Below are 15,899 nucleotides of genomic sequence, written 5' to 3'. Positions count from 1 at the left end.
ATCTTGACGCTGTGGTTGAAAACGGGACAGATTGCAGAAACATGTTTTTTTGGGGGGCAATTCTGCTCTTTTCTCGCTAAATTTGTTTTCATTTCTCGCTCATTAAGCTTTGCGCATGTCCTTGTAGTTGATCTTTTCTAGTCTAATGGTGTTTCTTTTCTGCTTCTCTTTTTGCTATCTTTTCATCCGCAATGCTTATGTTTTGACCAGTTATTTTTCCTTGTTGGCTTTTTAACATTTTGATTCGTTGTCTCTGCCACTTTCAAGTCTTTTCGCGGTCTCTACTGCTTTCTCCTTTGGCCTGTGCTGTTGGCCTTTTGCTTTGGTGTTTTTCTGTTTTCTTTGCTGGTGCCTTTCTTAGTCAAGAGGGATACCAACGCGAAGCCTCAAGTATCGGTCCAGTTTTCTCTTATAATTACTTGACACAATGACCCTGCTATTTAATGAGACTTAAGGAAGATGAAGGTCTTCAGATAGAAAAAAGGGTAGAAAAGATGTTGGTATTGCTCTCTTATCAGATTAGTGTCACATTAAAACACAGAGAAACCAGTTTTATCACCTCCATCTTCGCGGTCTTTTTCTTGCGGATGAATTACTTTGCACCCTGAATCCCGAGAATGTAGCTACATTATTTCTACCAACCGGAGCCGCATGAAAGGTGGCGGTCAGGATCTAGTGACTCAAAAATCAGGGTTTGGGTATAGTTACCTAGAACTACATTTTTCAGCACTCAACAAAGATTTATGCCAATGGATGCCTAGGCGCGCTATGTAAGTATCCAAAGTTGGCGGCGATCCTGCTATTCTGGGATCCCAGGTCCAGCCTGCCTTGTTCGGAGATGGCCGTCAATGCCATGACCTGACTCGGCACCCCAGTGCAGTATGCAGTGGCTCTAGTAGTACTAAATATGGTTGTGCGTCGAATTTTAGCATATTATCCTCTAGCATTACCACGAGATTACTCGCTACGTAGTCACCATCCCAATCGCACAAAGGTTGTGAAATATGGGCATCCATGCACTACTGACTAAAATCCAAGGGTACAACCGTACTGCATATACATTTTTGTTTACCTAGAGCCTTTTTAGACTGTCTAAACCTAGAATATACATCTGTTCGCACTTAAATATTAACTATTAAATGGGGCAGTTAATTTTAGAACGTAGAGCGGAGGAAAATAAACTTAATAGTAATATGTAGGTCCAAGTAGTAGTAGTAGTAGTATTAGTTAACGCCGGGCTCGGCCCGGCTTGTTAGCCGGCCGTTAGCAACCTCCCGAGGGGTATCTCGGCGCGCGTTCTATCTTCTTTATTTACACAGGGGGAAAACAAGGAGGGCAGAGGCGGATCGTGCCTGACCGGGTTCGGGCCCGGTCCTGCTTAGGGGGATAGTTCACTGACGCGACCCCGTGCCTAAGGTGCACGGAGGGTTCGTCTGACGGCTTGTGCCGTGAAGTGTGGGTGAAAAGGCAGTAAGTCTATTCCTCGTCTGAGTTCGAGTCGTTTACGATCGGTGTCCCTAGGCGTAAAGTGCGTTCGTGGCGCGCGGGGCGCTGGCGGGCCGCTCTGGGGCGGGCGCTGAAGTAGTTGGTGGCTATCGAAAACGCCTCAAAGCTTTTCGGTTGCCCGAAGCTTGTCTGGAAGAATTTCCAGCGTTGGGCGCGATTTGGCGGCCCGGCCGGCCGGTCGTTATTAGGCCACGGCCAGTTTCTCCACACCGCCCGCGAATAGCGGCAGTGCACCGGGTGCTCAGGGGAGGTCCGCTTCCAGCACCAGGCACACGAGGTGTTTGCATCCTGGTGGTTGAAACGGTCATGGTAGGCCTTGAAATCGCCGTGGCCGGTCCTCATGGCCAAATAATGGCCCAGTAGGGGTCTTGGCAAACGCAGTTCCTCGGGCTCCTTTTTCGGTGTGTATTGGAATTTCCATTCCCTATATGCGGGGGACCGTTCACAGAGTTCTTTACGCCACCAGTCCTTCTCTATATTGGAAAGAATGGCTCTGAGGACCGTGCCGGCACCGCTATACGTGGTTTGCTGAGCCCTCGGGTCTGGGTCCGGCGGTCCGGCGGAGCCGGCCTTGGCCAGCTCGTCAGCCCGGTCGTTTCCCGGGATTCCCTGGTGCCCAGGGCACCAACGGACCCGAACCTCGGTACCTTGTTTTCGGAGTAGATCGACAAGGTTATGAAACTCCAGAAAGGCCCATTGGGACGAGCGAGGCGCGTCGCCTCTAAGACCCCAAATAACCGAGGTGCTGTCCACACAAATCCAGATCCGGGCGCCTGGCTGGGCCTTGGCTGCCGCCTGTAGCCCTCTCAGGGCGCCAATCGCCTCGGCATCGAAAACGTGGCTTTCCGGCGTAATAAATGTGGAGCCTGCGGCAAATTCCAGGCCCGCCCTAAAAGCGGCCCATCCGTACCCTATTTGGACGCAGTTGTTTTCGTGTTTTTCCGAACCATCCGTATATACCACGATATCGTCAGGTGATACCATGTCCAGCCATTTGATAAAGCGGCGGGCCGCTTCCTCTTTCGGGACTCCTCCGGTGGGGTCAGTGCGAGAATCCGGGGCATTGCGAGGTGCGCGCAACTCTAGTCTCCGGATCCGCGGGAGAAGTTGTGCAGCCGTTTGCAGGGTCGTGGCCGAATGGCCCGAGTTGCGGGCACGAGGTGTTTCACGCAGGCGGCTGACAAGGGGGTGCCCCTTGTCCGCGAGCCTTAGTCGGGCGCCGTATTTCAGGCGGGTGTAGGCCAGCGCGACGCGGGCCGAGGGTAGTCCTGCGTCCCTGAGAACAGTGGACGAGGGGGTGGTTTTATACGCCGGGAGGATTGCCCGTGCCGCTAAAACCAGCGGTTTGTTCAATGCTTTGAGGAGTCCTCTTTGCTTGTGCGCTGGGTTGTACCATGCCTCGGCTGCGTAGGTGGCCGAGGAACCCACGCATGCCACCGCTGCCTTGCGAAGTGCAGCCGCAGGCGGTCCGTATCTTACTGCCCCAAAGCTCTTGAGGTGGGCAGCGACCGCCATTGCTTTGGCAGCCCTTTCGGCCACGTGGCGGCGCCCGTCTAGCCGTCGGCTGAACCAAAAACCAAGCCAACGCATGCCCGGGTAGCGCTCGGCCCCGGAGGCGCTTTGTCCGCGTCGACCGCCCGGTAGTTGGACCGGGGTAACCGTTCTACCATTAATCCGGATTTCCGGGTTGCGACCGTGCCTTTTCTTAGTGATATGGATCACCTCTGTCTTTTCCGCTGCAAAATGGATCTTCTCTTCCGCCGCAATTTCGTGCATATCCCGGAGTTTATCTTCCAGCCAACGTACGTTTTCCTCCAACGAGGGTGACGATTTCCATGTAAGCACGTCGTCTGCGTATGCCAACCGCCACTTCGTACCGTTTTTGACGAGATACGCCAAATATAGCATATATAGGATCGGGGAAAGGGGAGACCCTTGCGGGGTGCCGCACCCAAGCCGCCTAAAGCCCGTGGTCGTACCCTCCAGCCGGACTCGGGCCTGGCGGTCGTTTAAAAAGTTAATTACGAACCTGAGGAGCATTTTACTAAACCCAAGGCTCCGCATTTTCCGTATTAATCGCCCATGGAGGAGGGCGTCGAAGGCGCCTTGGACGTCGCATGCGACAAGGGTGACTTCCTCCCCGCGAGCTAGAGCCTGCTCGATATCGTGGGCGAGGGCACAAACCAGATCCGTCGCCGATCGTTTGGGTAGGGCACCGCCGTGGGTGCAGCTAAGGAGCCCGTTGTCGTGTATGGCCCAAGCTATCCGGCGTGCAACGAGCCTCTCGAGGCCTTTTCCGATGCAGGAGAGGAGGGCTATAGGCCGCCAGGATCGAACGCTGCTCCGGTCTTTCTTCCCCGTTTTCGGTAGCATCGCGACTTCGGCCTTCTTCCAAGGCGCTGGGAAATGTCCGAGTTCCAGGCAACGTTAGTAGAGCCTGCGCACCGGCTCGGCCAACGAAACCCATCCGGCTTTTAGTAGCCGGACGGTCATTCCGTCGATGCCCGGGGACGTGCTCGTAACCCCAATGCAGGAGCGCTCCGCCTCTTCCGCACTAACCTGGGTGTCCCAAGGGATTTTAGCCTCGTCCGGCGACCAGGCCTCCAAGGGGTCTCCCTGCAGGTCATCCTCCGCCGAAAATCGGCCAAGCACCTCCCGTTGCAGTGCTTCCGCTTTTGCTAAAGGCTCGCTCACTTGCTCGCCGTTAATAACCAGCGGCGGGGACCGGAGGCGTGGTCCGGCTCCCAGCCAGCCCACCATGTTCCACAAATCCTTATCGTCGCGCAGTTGGTCGATCCGGTGCCTCCAGTACTCCCGCTTCGCGGCCCGCACCCCTTTCGTATAGGCTTTTTCCTCGGCAGAGGCGTCTGCCCTATTTACAGCGCTCCGTTTAACCCGCTGGAATTCGGACCAGAGCCGCTGGCAGTTTTCGGTCCACCAGGGAGCCGAGCTGCCCCTTTTTCCCGCCGGCGTACCCACGACCCACGTCACTTGCTCCCATAAAGTTGTAAATTTAGCTACCCACGCGTCCAATGCGTAGCCATCGGCCGCGGATCCCGGGTCCGGCATGTCTTGCATGCCAAAAGCAAGTAGCTCCGCGAACTTTGGTAACCGGTCGTCCCTAACCGAAACGTTGATCGCCTCCGGGCGGGGGGCGCCGCGCGTCCGCAGCGTGGTATAAAGGGATTCGTGGTCGGAGCCTGTGTAAAGACTGCTGTCAACCACAGTTATTGTGCTGGGGAGGTTGGAAAAGACCATATCCAGTAAACCCCCGTCGCGGTGGGTGGGCACGCCGATATTTCCTGTGAAACTCATCCCCTGGGCTTGCGCCCATGCCGTCAGTTGGTCCCCTCCGCGTGCGTTTGCGCGGCCCGGCTGGTATGCAGCAGCCGCTACGTTAAAATCGCCGCCTAGCACCGTGGGTCCATTTGGCACGGTATTGCATACCATTTCCAGCGCGGCTTCAGTGCCCGGAGCCCTATATACGTTAACAAACAGTATTCCGTTAATTTCGAGCCAGAGTATGTCCCGCGTATTTTGGCCCTGCGGTAGCCGTCGTTGTGCGGCCCTTAGGGCTGCCCCCTTCTTGACGTAGGTGAGCACCCGGGGCCGGAGCCCAGTTGCTCTGACCAAGTCAACGACAGGCAGTACTTTGCAATTGTTCCACGAGCACAAAAGCGCATTTTCCCTCTCAGACTCGCTCCCCGATACAGCATTTGCTCACGCAACCGACGAAAGGACCGATAGCTGCAACCCAAGGGAAGCGTTCACGCGGGTAATAAAGCAACTGCAGTCAGGACAGACCCGACGAGAGACTATGATTTTCGCCTGCTTTAGTGAAGCGGAGGGTTGAGCTTCGGCGAGCTTTGCGAGCTTTGCTTCCTCAAAGGAAACAGCGACATTCGATTTGTCAGCCAGTCTCAAACGGGACAGATCAGGGATTTGGTCCAACACAGACAGCAGACGATCGTGCTGGGGATCAGCCGAGAGGAACAGATGCCGGTCGACAAAGTACGCGACCAGTTGCTTCTCAGCATGGGATGCGTAGAATTGGCCTGCCTTGCCCTGATCATAATCATGGCTGTCCAGTTTATGCCCAACGACCTTGCAGAGCTCAAAGACGGCGCTTGTATAATCCCTGCCGTCGATTAAATGTACTCCTTGGGCAACTGCCCCCGATTCCACACTTGCCCAGCCGCTCATGGCCGCCTTGACGGGGAAATCGTGACCGCGCCAGAGGACGCCGATGGTCTTGTTTTGCCCAGGCATGTCGAAGTGGGCGAAAAATGAGAGCAAGCTCTTGATGGTTGGCGATCTCTCGAATGCAAATCCTATGGGTCTTATTTCTTTGTGGTTTCCCACCTCATCCACACCGCCGAGAAGACAGATGATGTATCTTCTGTCGAGTTTCCTATTGTAGGTGTCTTCTTTGTAACCGGCATGCGATCGATCCTCGACGTTCTCTGGCAGGTCACGGGCAAAGTCAATGGCGCGCCTCCGGTGGCCCTTGTCTGTACACTCTAGGTCCTTCTTGGCACCAGCTTTCAAGAGAATTTCGACGTTTCTCCTCCGACCCCACAGCGCAGCCGCCATCAGCGGTGTCCAGCCGTACATGTCAGCCACGTTGGGGTCTGCTTTGAATTCGAGGAGGAGCTCCACCATTGAGTGATTCTCTTCGGTGGCTGCCAAGATTAGAGCTGTCTCACCAGTGGTTTCGACAATCACGTGCTTCCGAGACCCAGTCCGGTCGGCCGGAATATCACTTGGCCTGGAATCTTCATCGTTATCGCTTTCGGGCTCGGGCTCGACCATTGATGTCTCCCAGGCATTCACTCCATGAAGAAATATATCCTTCTCTGGCGAGGTTTCGAGATAACGGCGGACTTGCCTAACTTGGCCGCAAACCAGATAACTCTTGATGAAGCCTATCAACTTCTGATCCCATGCTTCCACCCCATCAAGTTCCATGTGAACCATTTCGGTACAGTCGGTCCATTTTCGTCGATTGCTCACGTTGTGGAGAACCCGAGGGGCTTCTAGAGCCAAAAAGTAATCCTCGGGATTCTCTCCAGCCGTAACGAACATAACCCTCTTTTTGTCGATTTCGTACCACGATTCATCTCCGCTATCTGCGAGCGGGAACTGGAGGTTGTACGACGGGCCTCCACAGTGAGAAACTCGGTATTGCCTGGTGCTATAACGAGGCGCCTGGAAGCCGTGGCAATGAATTTTGTCACAGTAGGGGCAACGTACGTAAGTGTCGCTGACATCCCACCAGACAACTTTTGCCTTGGGTATCGCTAGTTCGGACATTGGGAAGAGTTTACGCTCGTGATGATGGACGGGCGTCGCTTTCTGGCTTATATTTATCGTAACAATACCCCGAACAGGTGCTGCCTAGCCAGCATGGCTAGCTCTCCCAGCCCATCATGCAAAGTTGGGCCGTTGATGGTTGAAGTCACAGGAATCCCCGGAGGATAAGGCAGCCTACGGCATGAAGACGATGCGGTGCATCCCATTTTAAGCTTCATCCCATTTTAAGCTTCATCCCATTTTAAGCTTCACAGTAGAAGGCATGCATCAAATGCGATCCCATTAAAGCGGGGCAACTCTGCCTAAGGCGATTTCGAACCCGAACGGACGATCAAGTGTTTTCGAATCCAGGAAAATTTTATGATTGGTGTTGAAGTGCTTGAATATCTCCACTAAACCTTGCCACCGTATTTGCTTTGGTTGGGTTACGGTACCGAAATTCGTCTGTGGGACGAAGACATCCGCGGGCATACAAGGCATCTTTTTGCAGTTCGAGTGATTGCTATCAATTAATACGATCCACAGTCTTAAAAGCAGCGTCTCGTTGAAAAAAAAGACTAACCTAACAGAGGTCGTTCCTTCAGGCTCTTCGTGTCAGAGTTTCTCTTGTTTGTTCCGATTGGTCTTGCCGGCACTGCCTTCAGTTTGCCATATGATTGGTTATGGCACAGATCCGAACCACCTTGGCAGGCAGACAGCCTCAGAGGCAACGATCCCCGCAAACCCTGGACTTTGCAGTCCGCTTGTGTTGATTATAAAGCCGTAAGCCCTCGACCTTTCAGTCAAGAAAAGGCTGCATATTTGTCACACCGCACAGTGTTTGTACTAAGTGCCTTGGGGATTGTTCTTATGGCAATGCATGCAAGATTGTTAGCTCGGAGGAAGTTGATGTTACCACAGATAGAAGGTGGAAATGAGCTTTGATGGGCCTCCTGTTTTATGTGATAACTGGCAGCAACGTCACAGCCGAGAAAGGTCATAGAACTTCATCTGGTGGTATTGGTGATACTGGTGATATCAAACATCTTGTGAGTCCAGCCCCAAGTTGGACAGTTTGGGCTACACTCCAAATATTTCGTGGAGACTAAAACGCCAATAGGAACGGATCCCGTCAGTACGCTAGCCATGTTAGCCTTTCATTGGCAGGCAAGAATAGTAATTGTTGATGCAATTTCCTTTCCATCTGTGCCAGTAAGCCTTGAAACCGGACCCGGCGGTGTTTCCGGTGATAATTGGGCCTTATTTCGACGCATCTAGTACCTTGGGTAGCATTTGGCAATGCCGAGAACAACCAAGAAAATATCATAATCACGAATCGATTTTTCACATGCTCGACATGCAAAATCTCGGGAGAACTGAATCTGGAACCAATCTTTCGTAAAACACCTTCACCACCCAGGCGTGTTAAGTCGCCGCCACCATGGCAGGCTGCGTTATTGCATGTTCCATTGCACCATTTTGATAACAAATACCTTAGCTTATTGCAGGGTTTGTATGGGACCCAGGGCTCAAAGTGCCCGGATCAGGTCGTCCGAAGCTGTTTTTACTACGTAACGTAGAAAGCGCCGAGCAGCGAATTGGAGGTTCTGATAAAATGAAAGGGTTCAAAATATGCAGAATGGCTGCTAGCAGGGTCGCCAGTCTCAAAAAGCAACCGCGACATCGCTGCCTGTAAATGACAGCCTCAATTTCATTCCTCTTCGGGTCTGGAATAGACCGAGGGCTTGGATGATTGGCTGATGAAAGATGCAGCATACAGCCAAATGGTATGCGGCGCCTGGAGCTTTGCTCCGCATTGCAAAACCACCTAGCATGGAATTGTCGTCAGGAGGTATTTTCGGAGGCAACATGATGCGGAAGAAAGGTGAACCAACCAATGGCCTACTGCAAATCTACTGCAATTTAATATCGATGACGCTGATGCTTTCCCTAGACAAGCACTGCAGAACAATCAACAGACTAACGTTGCGTACCCCCTGTTCGGCACCCCCCTGTTCGGCACCCAAAAATAACAACACTTTTATTTTTATCCTCCAACTTCTATTATAAATATCTCGATGAATCTGTCACTTTTGGATTTACTTTTTTCTAATCTTAATTCTCCATTTTCCAATGAAGCAATATACTGAAAAACAGCTTATATCTGCAATTAACGACGTCAATAATGGCAATCCAATTGCAAAAACCTCCCGAAAATGGGGAATACCTAGGTCTACACTTCAAAGTCGACTTAAAGGTTCTCAACCTTATAAAAAAGCACAAAGCCCTTTTCAAAGGTTTTCCACGGAACAGGAAAAGCATTTGGCTGATTGGGTACTTACCCAAACAGCTTTAGGGCTTCCGCCAACGCATCAAGAATTACGCTTTTTTGCCGAACGAATTCTTCAAGCCGCCGGAGAGACAAAAGGCCTTGGAAAACGTTGGATAACTCGTTTTTTGGCTCGTTATCCAATCCTTAAAACCCAAAGGCCCCGTCGAATAGATAACGCCCGGGTTAATGGCGCTACTACGGAGGTAATTAAATCTTGGTGGCTTTATATTACGAACCCGGTTATTAACGCTATTAAACCGGAAAACCGTTGGAATATGGACGAAACCGGTATAATGGAAGGTAAAGGATCTAACGGCCTGGTATTAGGGCTTAACGGGATCCGGCCGTTGCAACGAAAAGAGCCCGGAACGCGGGGTTGGACGACTATAATCGAATGTATATCGGCTACGGGCGCTGCCCTCCCTCCCCTTGTTATATTTAAGGGAAAAAACGTACAACAACAATGGTTTCCGACGGATTTAAGCCTTTTCGATAATTGACAATTTCACGCAACCGAAAACGGGTGGACAAATAACGAAACGGTTATCGAATGGTTAAAAAAGGTGTTTATTCCGTATACCCAACCTTTAACCCCTGAAAAGCGGTTATTAGTTTTGGATGGCCATGGATCACATATAACGGACGAATTTATGCTTCTTTGCTTGCAAAATAATATTTAACTCCTATATTTACCCCCTTAACGTTGGGCTCCACATCTCCGACCCCCCTAAAGTCCGGCCCCCTTGAAAAATGTAACGACGAAATACCCCTTTTATAAACCGATTTAAATGTAAACCTATCAACGCACAATAATACAATCATTGTCAGGCTCTCCCGGTTCGCTAACCTCTTCTCCATCGTTCAAAGCTTCTAAACAGTCCCTATTATTTTCCTGTGCTTCATAAACGTTTTTTTTGCTGACCAAAAGCTCGTTGGGATCCGGAATCACCCTTTTCCTTTTGACCGGCCGTACCGCCTCCAATTTTGCTTTTAACAAACTGATTTTTTGCTGAGCTTCAGCCAATAAGATATCCTTGGTTTCGAAGCTTTTTTGGACTTTTGCAAACAAAAGCCGTGAAGTGGCGTTACTTTTTTCGGACCGGGAAATTTCCTGTAGTTGAAGTCGAATATCTCGGGTCGTTTTAGGGGTTTTCCAAATAAGTAAAGACTGGTCGTTAATTTTTTGGGTTGGATTTTCCGGTGTTTTATCCCTTTGGAAGCCGTTATTTTTACCTTTTTCGACGTTGGCGTTGCTATTTTCTAATAAAAAAGGGTTTAAAAGTGGTTTTGCCAAGTTCACCGGCCATAACCCCGTCGTACGCCAACCAGATTGAATGGTTTTTGCTATAAATGCTTTTGATCTGGCTTTTCGATAGCAAAGTAGAAAGTTTCGTTTCCCAACAACCGTTGAACAGCAAAACTGGTTTACAAATCCCAGGTGACGTCGATAAGCTTCCTTTAACGGCCCAAAAACCGATAAATCCAACGGTTGAAGAACGTGTGACGAATGAGGGGGTAAATATAGGAGTTGAATATTGTTTTGCAAGCAAAGAAGCATAAATTCGTCCGTTATATGTGATCCATGGCCATCCAGAACTAATAACCGCTTTTCAGGGGTTAAAGGTTGGGTATACGGAATAAACACCTTTTTTAACCATTCGATACCTGTTTCATTATTTGTCCACCCGTTTTCGGTTGCATGAAATTGCCAGGTATCGAAAGGACTTAAATCAGCTGGAAACCATTGTTGCTGTACGTTTTTCCCCTTAAATATAACGAGGGGAGGTATAACAGCCCCCGTAGCTGATACACATTCGATTATGCTCGTCCAACCCCGCGTTCCAGGCTCTTTTCACTGTAATGGCCGGATTTTATTACGCCCTAACACCAGGCCATTAGATCCTTTGCCTTCCATTATACCTGTTTCGTCCATATTCCAACGGTTGGCCGGTTTTATAGTATCGACAACGGGATTTTTCAAATAGGACCACCAAGATTTAATTACCTCGGTTGTAGCCCCATTAACCCGGGCATTTTCTATTCGCCGGGGTCTTTGGGTTTTCAAAATTGGATATCGGGCTATAAAACGGCTAACCCAATGTTTCCCAAGGCTTTTTCTTTCTCCGGCGGCCTGAAGAATTCGTTCCGCAAAATAGCGTAGTTCTTGATGCGTTGGCGGAAGGCCTAACGCGGCCTGCGCAAGTACCCAATCTGCCAAATAGGTTTCCTGCTCCTGTGAAAGCCTTTGACAAAATCTTTTCGCTTGTTGAATTGACTGGGCCCCCTTTAAACGATCGTGAAGGGTACTCCGAGGAATACCCCATTTTTGCGAGGTTTTGTGAACTGATTTGCCATTTCTTATGTCAGAAATGGCAGCAAGAAGCTGATTTTCAGTGTACTGTTTCATTGGAAGGTTTGGAGCAAGAATCTTCAAAAATCAAGTTCTAAAGTGAAAAATTCGTCTAGATATTTATAAAATAAAACAAAGGGTTGACGTGGCTGAGTAGATATTTTTAGGGGCCGGACTTTAGGGGGGTCGGAGATGTGGAGCTCAACGTTATTCGTTACACGTTCTTTAACCATTGGATTTATCGGTTTTTGGGCCGTTAAAAGAAGCTTATCGACGCCAACTTGGATTTGTTAGCCAATTTTGCTGTTCAACAGTTATTGGAAAACGAAATTTCCTACTTTGTTATCGAAAAGCCAGATTAAAAGCATTTATAGCAAAAACCATTCAGTCTGGTTGGCGTACAACGGGGTTATGGCCGGTAAACTTGGTTAAACCACTTTTAAGCCCTTTTTTGTTAGAAAATAGCAACGCCAACGTTATAAAAGATAAAAACAACGGTTTGCAAAGGGATAAAACACCGGAAAGCCCAGCCCAAAAAATTAACGACCCGTCTTTACTTATTTGGAAAACCCCTAAAACGACCCGAGATGTCCGATTTCAACTGCAAAAACTTTCCCAATCCAACAAAACCAACGCTACTTCACGTCTTTTATTTGCAAAAGTCCAAAAAAGCTTCGAAGCCAAAGATACCCTTTTGGCTAACGCCCAGCACAAAATCAGCTTATTGGAAGCACAACTGGAGGCAATACGGCCGGCTAAAAGGAGGAGGGTGGTTCCGGATCCAAACGAGCTTTTGGTTAACAAACAGAACATTATTGGATTGCAGGAAAATGATATAGAAAATTTGGAACCTTTAGCTGATGAAGAAGAGGTTAATGAACCGGAGAAGCGTGAAAACGATTGTATTTTTGTCCGTTGATAATTTTATATTTAAATCAGTTTATAAAAGTAGGCATTTCGTTGTTAGATTTTCAGAGTGCCGAACAGGGGGGGTGCCGAACAGGGGGTACGCAACGTTATCTATAAATACCCGATAGGTGACTAAAGCGGGATAGTCGCATATTAATTATCCAACAACTGCTGATAAATTATAAAATAGCATTTGTGTCGGGTTTTGGTCCGGGCGTTATTACTTGAATCCTCCATGTGAACTTGGGTGCTAGCTATGAGTGCCGCTCGGACGGATGAACACTGTATACATGCCAGTAAAACCGAAAAGTTATAATTAACTCACCAGTAACCCGAACGTACGCAGTTCTTTGGTGTTCGGAAAACATCAGTGGCAAAATCATAAACTTTGAACATGTTTCCGGCATGATGGAATCAGAGCACAAAATTACATCGACAGGCACAGGACCTCAGAAACTTGATGAACAAAAGAGAACCGGTCACGGCAAGCCCGAGGTTTCAGGTCCATGGCACGTCATGGCTGCCTACTTGACGGGGAACTCTCCAGAGTTAAGAGAGCTGAATGCCCTCCGCAAAAGGGTGAGAACTGAAATATCGGAATCACTAGCGGAATCTTTGCTGACGTCGTGCTTTCAGGGATGGGAAAACCCTGAAGGTGACCAGTTTTTCCAGCGACAACGCAAAAATGCCGACCATCCAAGTGCCAAAAACGCCAAATTCTTCTACGGCCTGATGCAAAAGATTGGTGATGATCTACAAAAAGCTGTCTTTGCCTTTGCCGACTTTGGCGATAGTTTTGAACAAAAAGTAATTTAGGTGCTTGGTGCTTCCTGTGAATAGTTAAGTTAATAAAGGCCTGCGCAGACACATACGGTGACAGGATGTGGTTATTTTCGCCTGATACCAAAGTAGAAAGTGCACATTAATCAGTCTAGTCTCAACAACATGGACCCCACAAGTGCCCTTGCCAAATTACCATAGTCCTCCACAAGCTCTTGAAATTCCTTAATCTTCCATAAGGTCTCCAAGTTACAGGAAATATAATGCACCACCAACCGTCTCAACCTTTCGGGGACCAGTTCTGCATAACAAAACCGTACCATTGCCACAATATCGTTGAGATTCGTTTCAGGTACTTTGGACTTGACCAAAGCTTGGTGGAGCTTTTGCAGTGATACATCCATCAGTCGACCGATCCCATAGCGATCTGCTAGGACATACACTCGGCCATGGTGAATGAGGGTATTGACGCCCAGCCCGCTTCCTGTATCAAATGTGTCTTTTTTGGTAAAGACGGAAAGGTCCATGCGCCATGACCGTTCAAAGTCATCCCATAGCATTTCTTTGTTTGTTCTTCTTTTTATGCCTGTATACGGTGTTTCCTCTTTCACAACAGTATCCTCATACCATTGATGGGATTTATTTTTGCAGCATTTGCACTTTTTGCAACACTTGTTGGACGAAGCGATAAAGCCCCAACTCTCAACCTCAAAAGGCTGGATTAGCCCCTCTTGGTCTGGCTCCAGGACTTCAGGTTCAGACTGCTCAGGTCGGCTGCATACGCCAGACTGAGCGTCAAACCTGTCTGCTTTGGTATGACTGGCTGTGGGTCCTGATTCAGGCGGAAGGAGCTGCTCTGGAGTCTCATAGTCCCCGCTGTAGACGAATTGCCAAAAGCTAACGAAAGTCTGCTCGTTTACGTCATCCCATTCGACCGAACGTTCAGTTGCTTCCTTGAATCCTCCTTCTACCAATGCCTTCAAAACAGGAGACTGTTCTGAGATGAGGTAGGAATGTATAGTGAAGTTTTGTCTCTCTGGGCCGACGATAAAGCGGAATGGAGCAGACGTGGCGACACTGAGTTGTTTTTACGATTAGTCTGGGCAAAAACCCTATGTATTTAGTTGACTTACCTTTTCTTCGAAATAGTCTCCATACCGCTCCAAAATCTCAAACCCTGGATGGACAAAAAAGGCGTGTTAGATTTTGGAAAAAAAAGGCTTCAATGTTGCTCGGTCGTGGAATGTGTACCTGCTTATCTAGTGATCGACACGTACCAATTTCTATAACGTTTGTAGTCGATAGTTTCCCGGGTGAGATCAAAAAGCTTGTCTTCAAGCATACCAGTGTACTGTTACAAATATACTTCTAAATTCAGACGGCATTGCCATCAAATCATAGTAAAGTTAAAGCTAGCCGGAGTGTCGGCAAACCCATACTGTCCCTATTAAAAGTACCCCGAGTTTATTGATACCTGATTTGTTTCCTCTCTTCATGTGCCAAGTTCAATTCCGAGGTACTGATTTGGTATGCCTGATGTAGGGAGCCGCACCAACTCTCTCCCGTACACAAAATTTTCAGTATGGGCGCACGGACCATGCTGTTAACGTTTGCGCGGGACTTCCGCCTGTAGCCCTAACAGGCGCGCACACACGAAAAACTCTTCAACCTGTCGCCCTAAGCACCGTCACTACACGGAACGCCTTTCCTCGCAACACCCATGTATAATCGACAGATCTCCCCTTTGACGAGTTTTCCACTGATCGCGGTGAAGGAAGAGTCCGATCGGCGGTTCGGCGCGCCACCCGCATAGAGGCGCACAAGACAAGGCCCAATCTCGCGATGCGAGCCAGCGTGGCACAAAAAACTTTGCCAGCCGGAAAGGCAGGCGTCCTTCCCCGGAAGGCTAGACAATACGGTTTAAAAGAAAGGGAAATTAGGCTGAGAACCACCCGACGGTTCTTCGAATCGACAGGGCACCCTCTCACCCCCTCACACCTTCTGGGATTGCCTGCAGCGAGGAGGTAGTGCCGTTACGGGGGTTGGTTAGTTGTACGTGGACCGGAAGCACTGTGCCGGCGCGGCAGTCTCCAAAGGGTCCCGACAGCAAGACGTGGTCGGCCCATTGCTGGAGACGGCTTTGGGTAACGGGAAGCAAGAAACGTGGGCACGGCCTTGGTTCGCACCCTTGGTACACCCCGTGGACGGTGGGCCGTGGTGGAATAGTGTGACTGAGGCGCCCCATGCTTCTCACTCGCACTGGGAATCTGCGCCGGGTCTGGAGGACGGGAAGAACTCGATTGCATTCATGTCCACATTGTGGCGCTGGGCTAGCCCAGGAACCAACGGGGGACTAAGCTGTGGATGGACATGTACGGGGTGTCGCCGGCTTTTCGAAACTTTCTACTCGCACTAGGGACGTACACCGGGGCAGATAATGTCGTCGGCATGTTAGGCGGAAGAGACGCTATTTTAGCCGGAGAGGACGGATGCGCGCGTCGGTCTACCAAGAGGCCTTTTTGTGGATGCGGTAGGCTTAAGGTGCAAACCTTGTATTTACGTGGCAGGCTGGGTATCCAGCGACTAGGAGGGCTCTAGCTGGCCTGTCCGTTAGAGGGTCTGGTCCAACCCTGTGACTATAGTTTACTGTAGGAAATGCAAGGGAAATGGAGGAGGACGCAGCGGCTGCCGAACCTTGCCCCGCTGATAGGATAGACTTGGAAGCAACCC

General features: G+C 49.7%; 4 protein-coding genes across 4 annotated transcripts; 1 reads left to right on the top strand and 3 right to left on the bottom strand.

Annotated features, from left to right (window-relative positions):
• Nucleotides 1-5,226: 5,226 nt before the first annotated feature.
• Nucleotides 5,227-6,819, bottom strand: MGG_17658 (uncharacterized protein; the record flags this gene model as incomplete). The annotated part of the gene is made up of 2 exons (XM_003719498.1): nucleotides 5,227-6,648; nucleotides 6,760-6,819. The coding sequence occupies 2 exons, from the start codon at nucleotides 6,817-6,819 to the stop codon at nucleotides 5,227-5,229; spliced, it is 1,482 nt and encodes a 493-aa protein (XP_003719546.1).
• A 5,978-nt stretch (nucleotides 6,820-12,797) lies between these two features.
• Nucleotides 12,798-13,205, top strand: MGG_14958 (uncharacterized protein; the record flags this gene model as incomplete). Its single annotated transcript, XM_003719497.1, has 2 exons — nucleotides 12,798-12,968; nucleotides 13,026-13,205. The coding sequence occupies 2 exons, from the start codon at nucleotides 12,798-12,800 to the stop codon at nucleotides 13,203-13,205; spliced, it is 351 nt and encodes a 116-aa protein (XP_003719545.1).
• Nucleotides 13,206-13,285: 80 nt separating this feature from the next.
• MGG_17657 (uncharacterized protein) lies at nucleotides 13,286-13,985 on the bottom strand. The gene has a single exon (XM_003719496.1). The coding sequence runs from the start codon at nucleotides 13,727-13,729 to the stop codon at nucleotides 13,316-13,318; it is 414 nt and encodes a 137-aa protein (XP_003719544.1). The 5' UTR covers nucleotides 13,730-13,985; the 3' UTR covers nucleotides 13,286-13,315.
• A 747-nt stretch (nucleotides 13,986-14,732) lies between these two features.
• Nucleotides 14,733-15,619, bottom strand: MGG_17656 (uncharacterized protein; the record flags this gene model as incomplete). Its single annotated transcript, XM_003719495.1, has 3 exons — nucleotides 14,733-15,075; nucleotides 15,168-15,447; nucleotides 15,524-15,619. 3 exons carry the CDS (start codon nucleotides 15,617-15,619, stop codon nucleotides 14,834-14,836), a joined length of 618 nt encoding a protein of 205 aa, XP_003719543.1. The 3' UTR covers nucleotides 14,733-14,833.
• Nucleotides 15,620-15,899: the final 280 nt, after the last annotated feature.

Source organism: Pyricularia oryzae, chromosome 6 (assembly GCF_000002495.2).
Source record: "Pyricularia oryzae 70-15 chromosome 6, whole genome shotgun sequence".
In the NCBI taxonomy this organism is placed as follows: Eukaryota; Fungi; Ascomycota; class Sordariomycetes; order Magnaporthales; family Pyriculariaceae; genus Pyricularia; species Pyricularia oryzae.
Note: the sequence above shows the minus strand (reverse complement) of the source record. Positions and strands in the feature narration are given on the sequence as shown.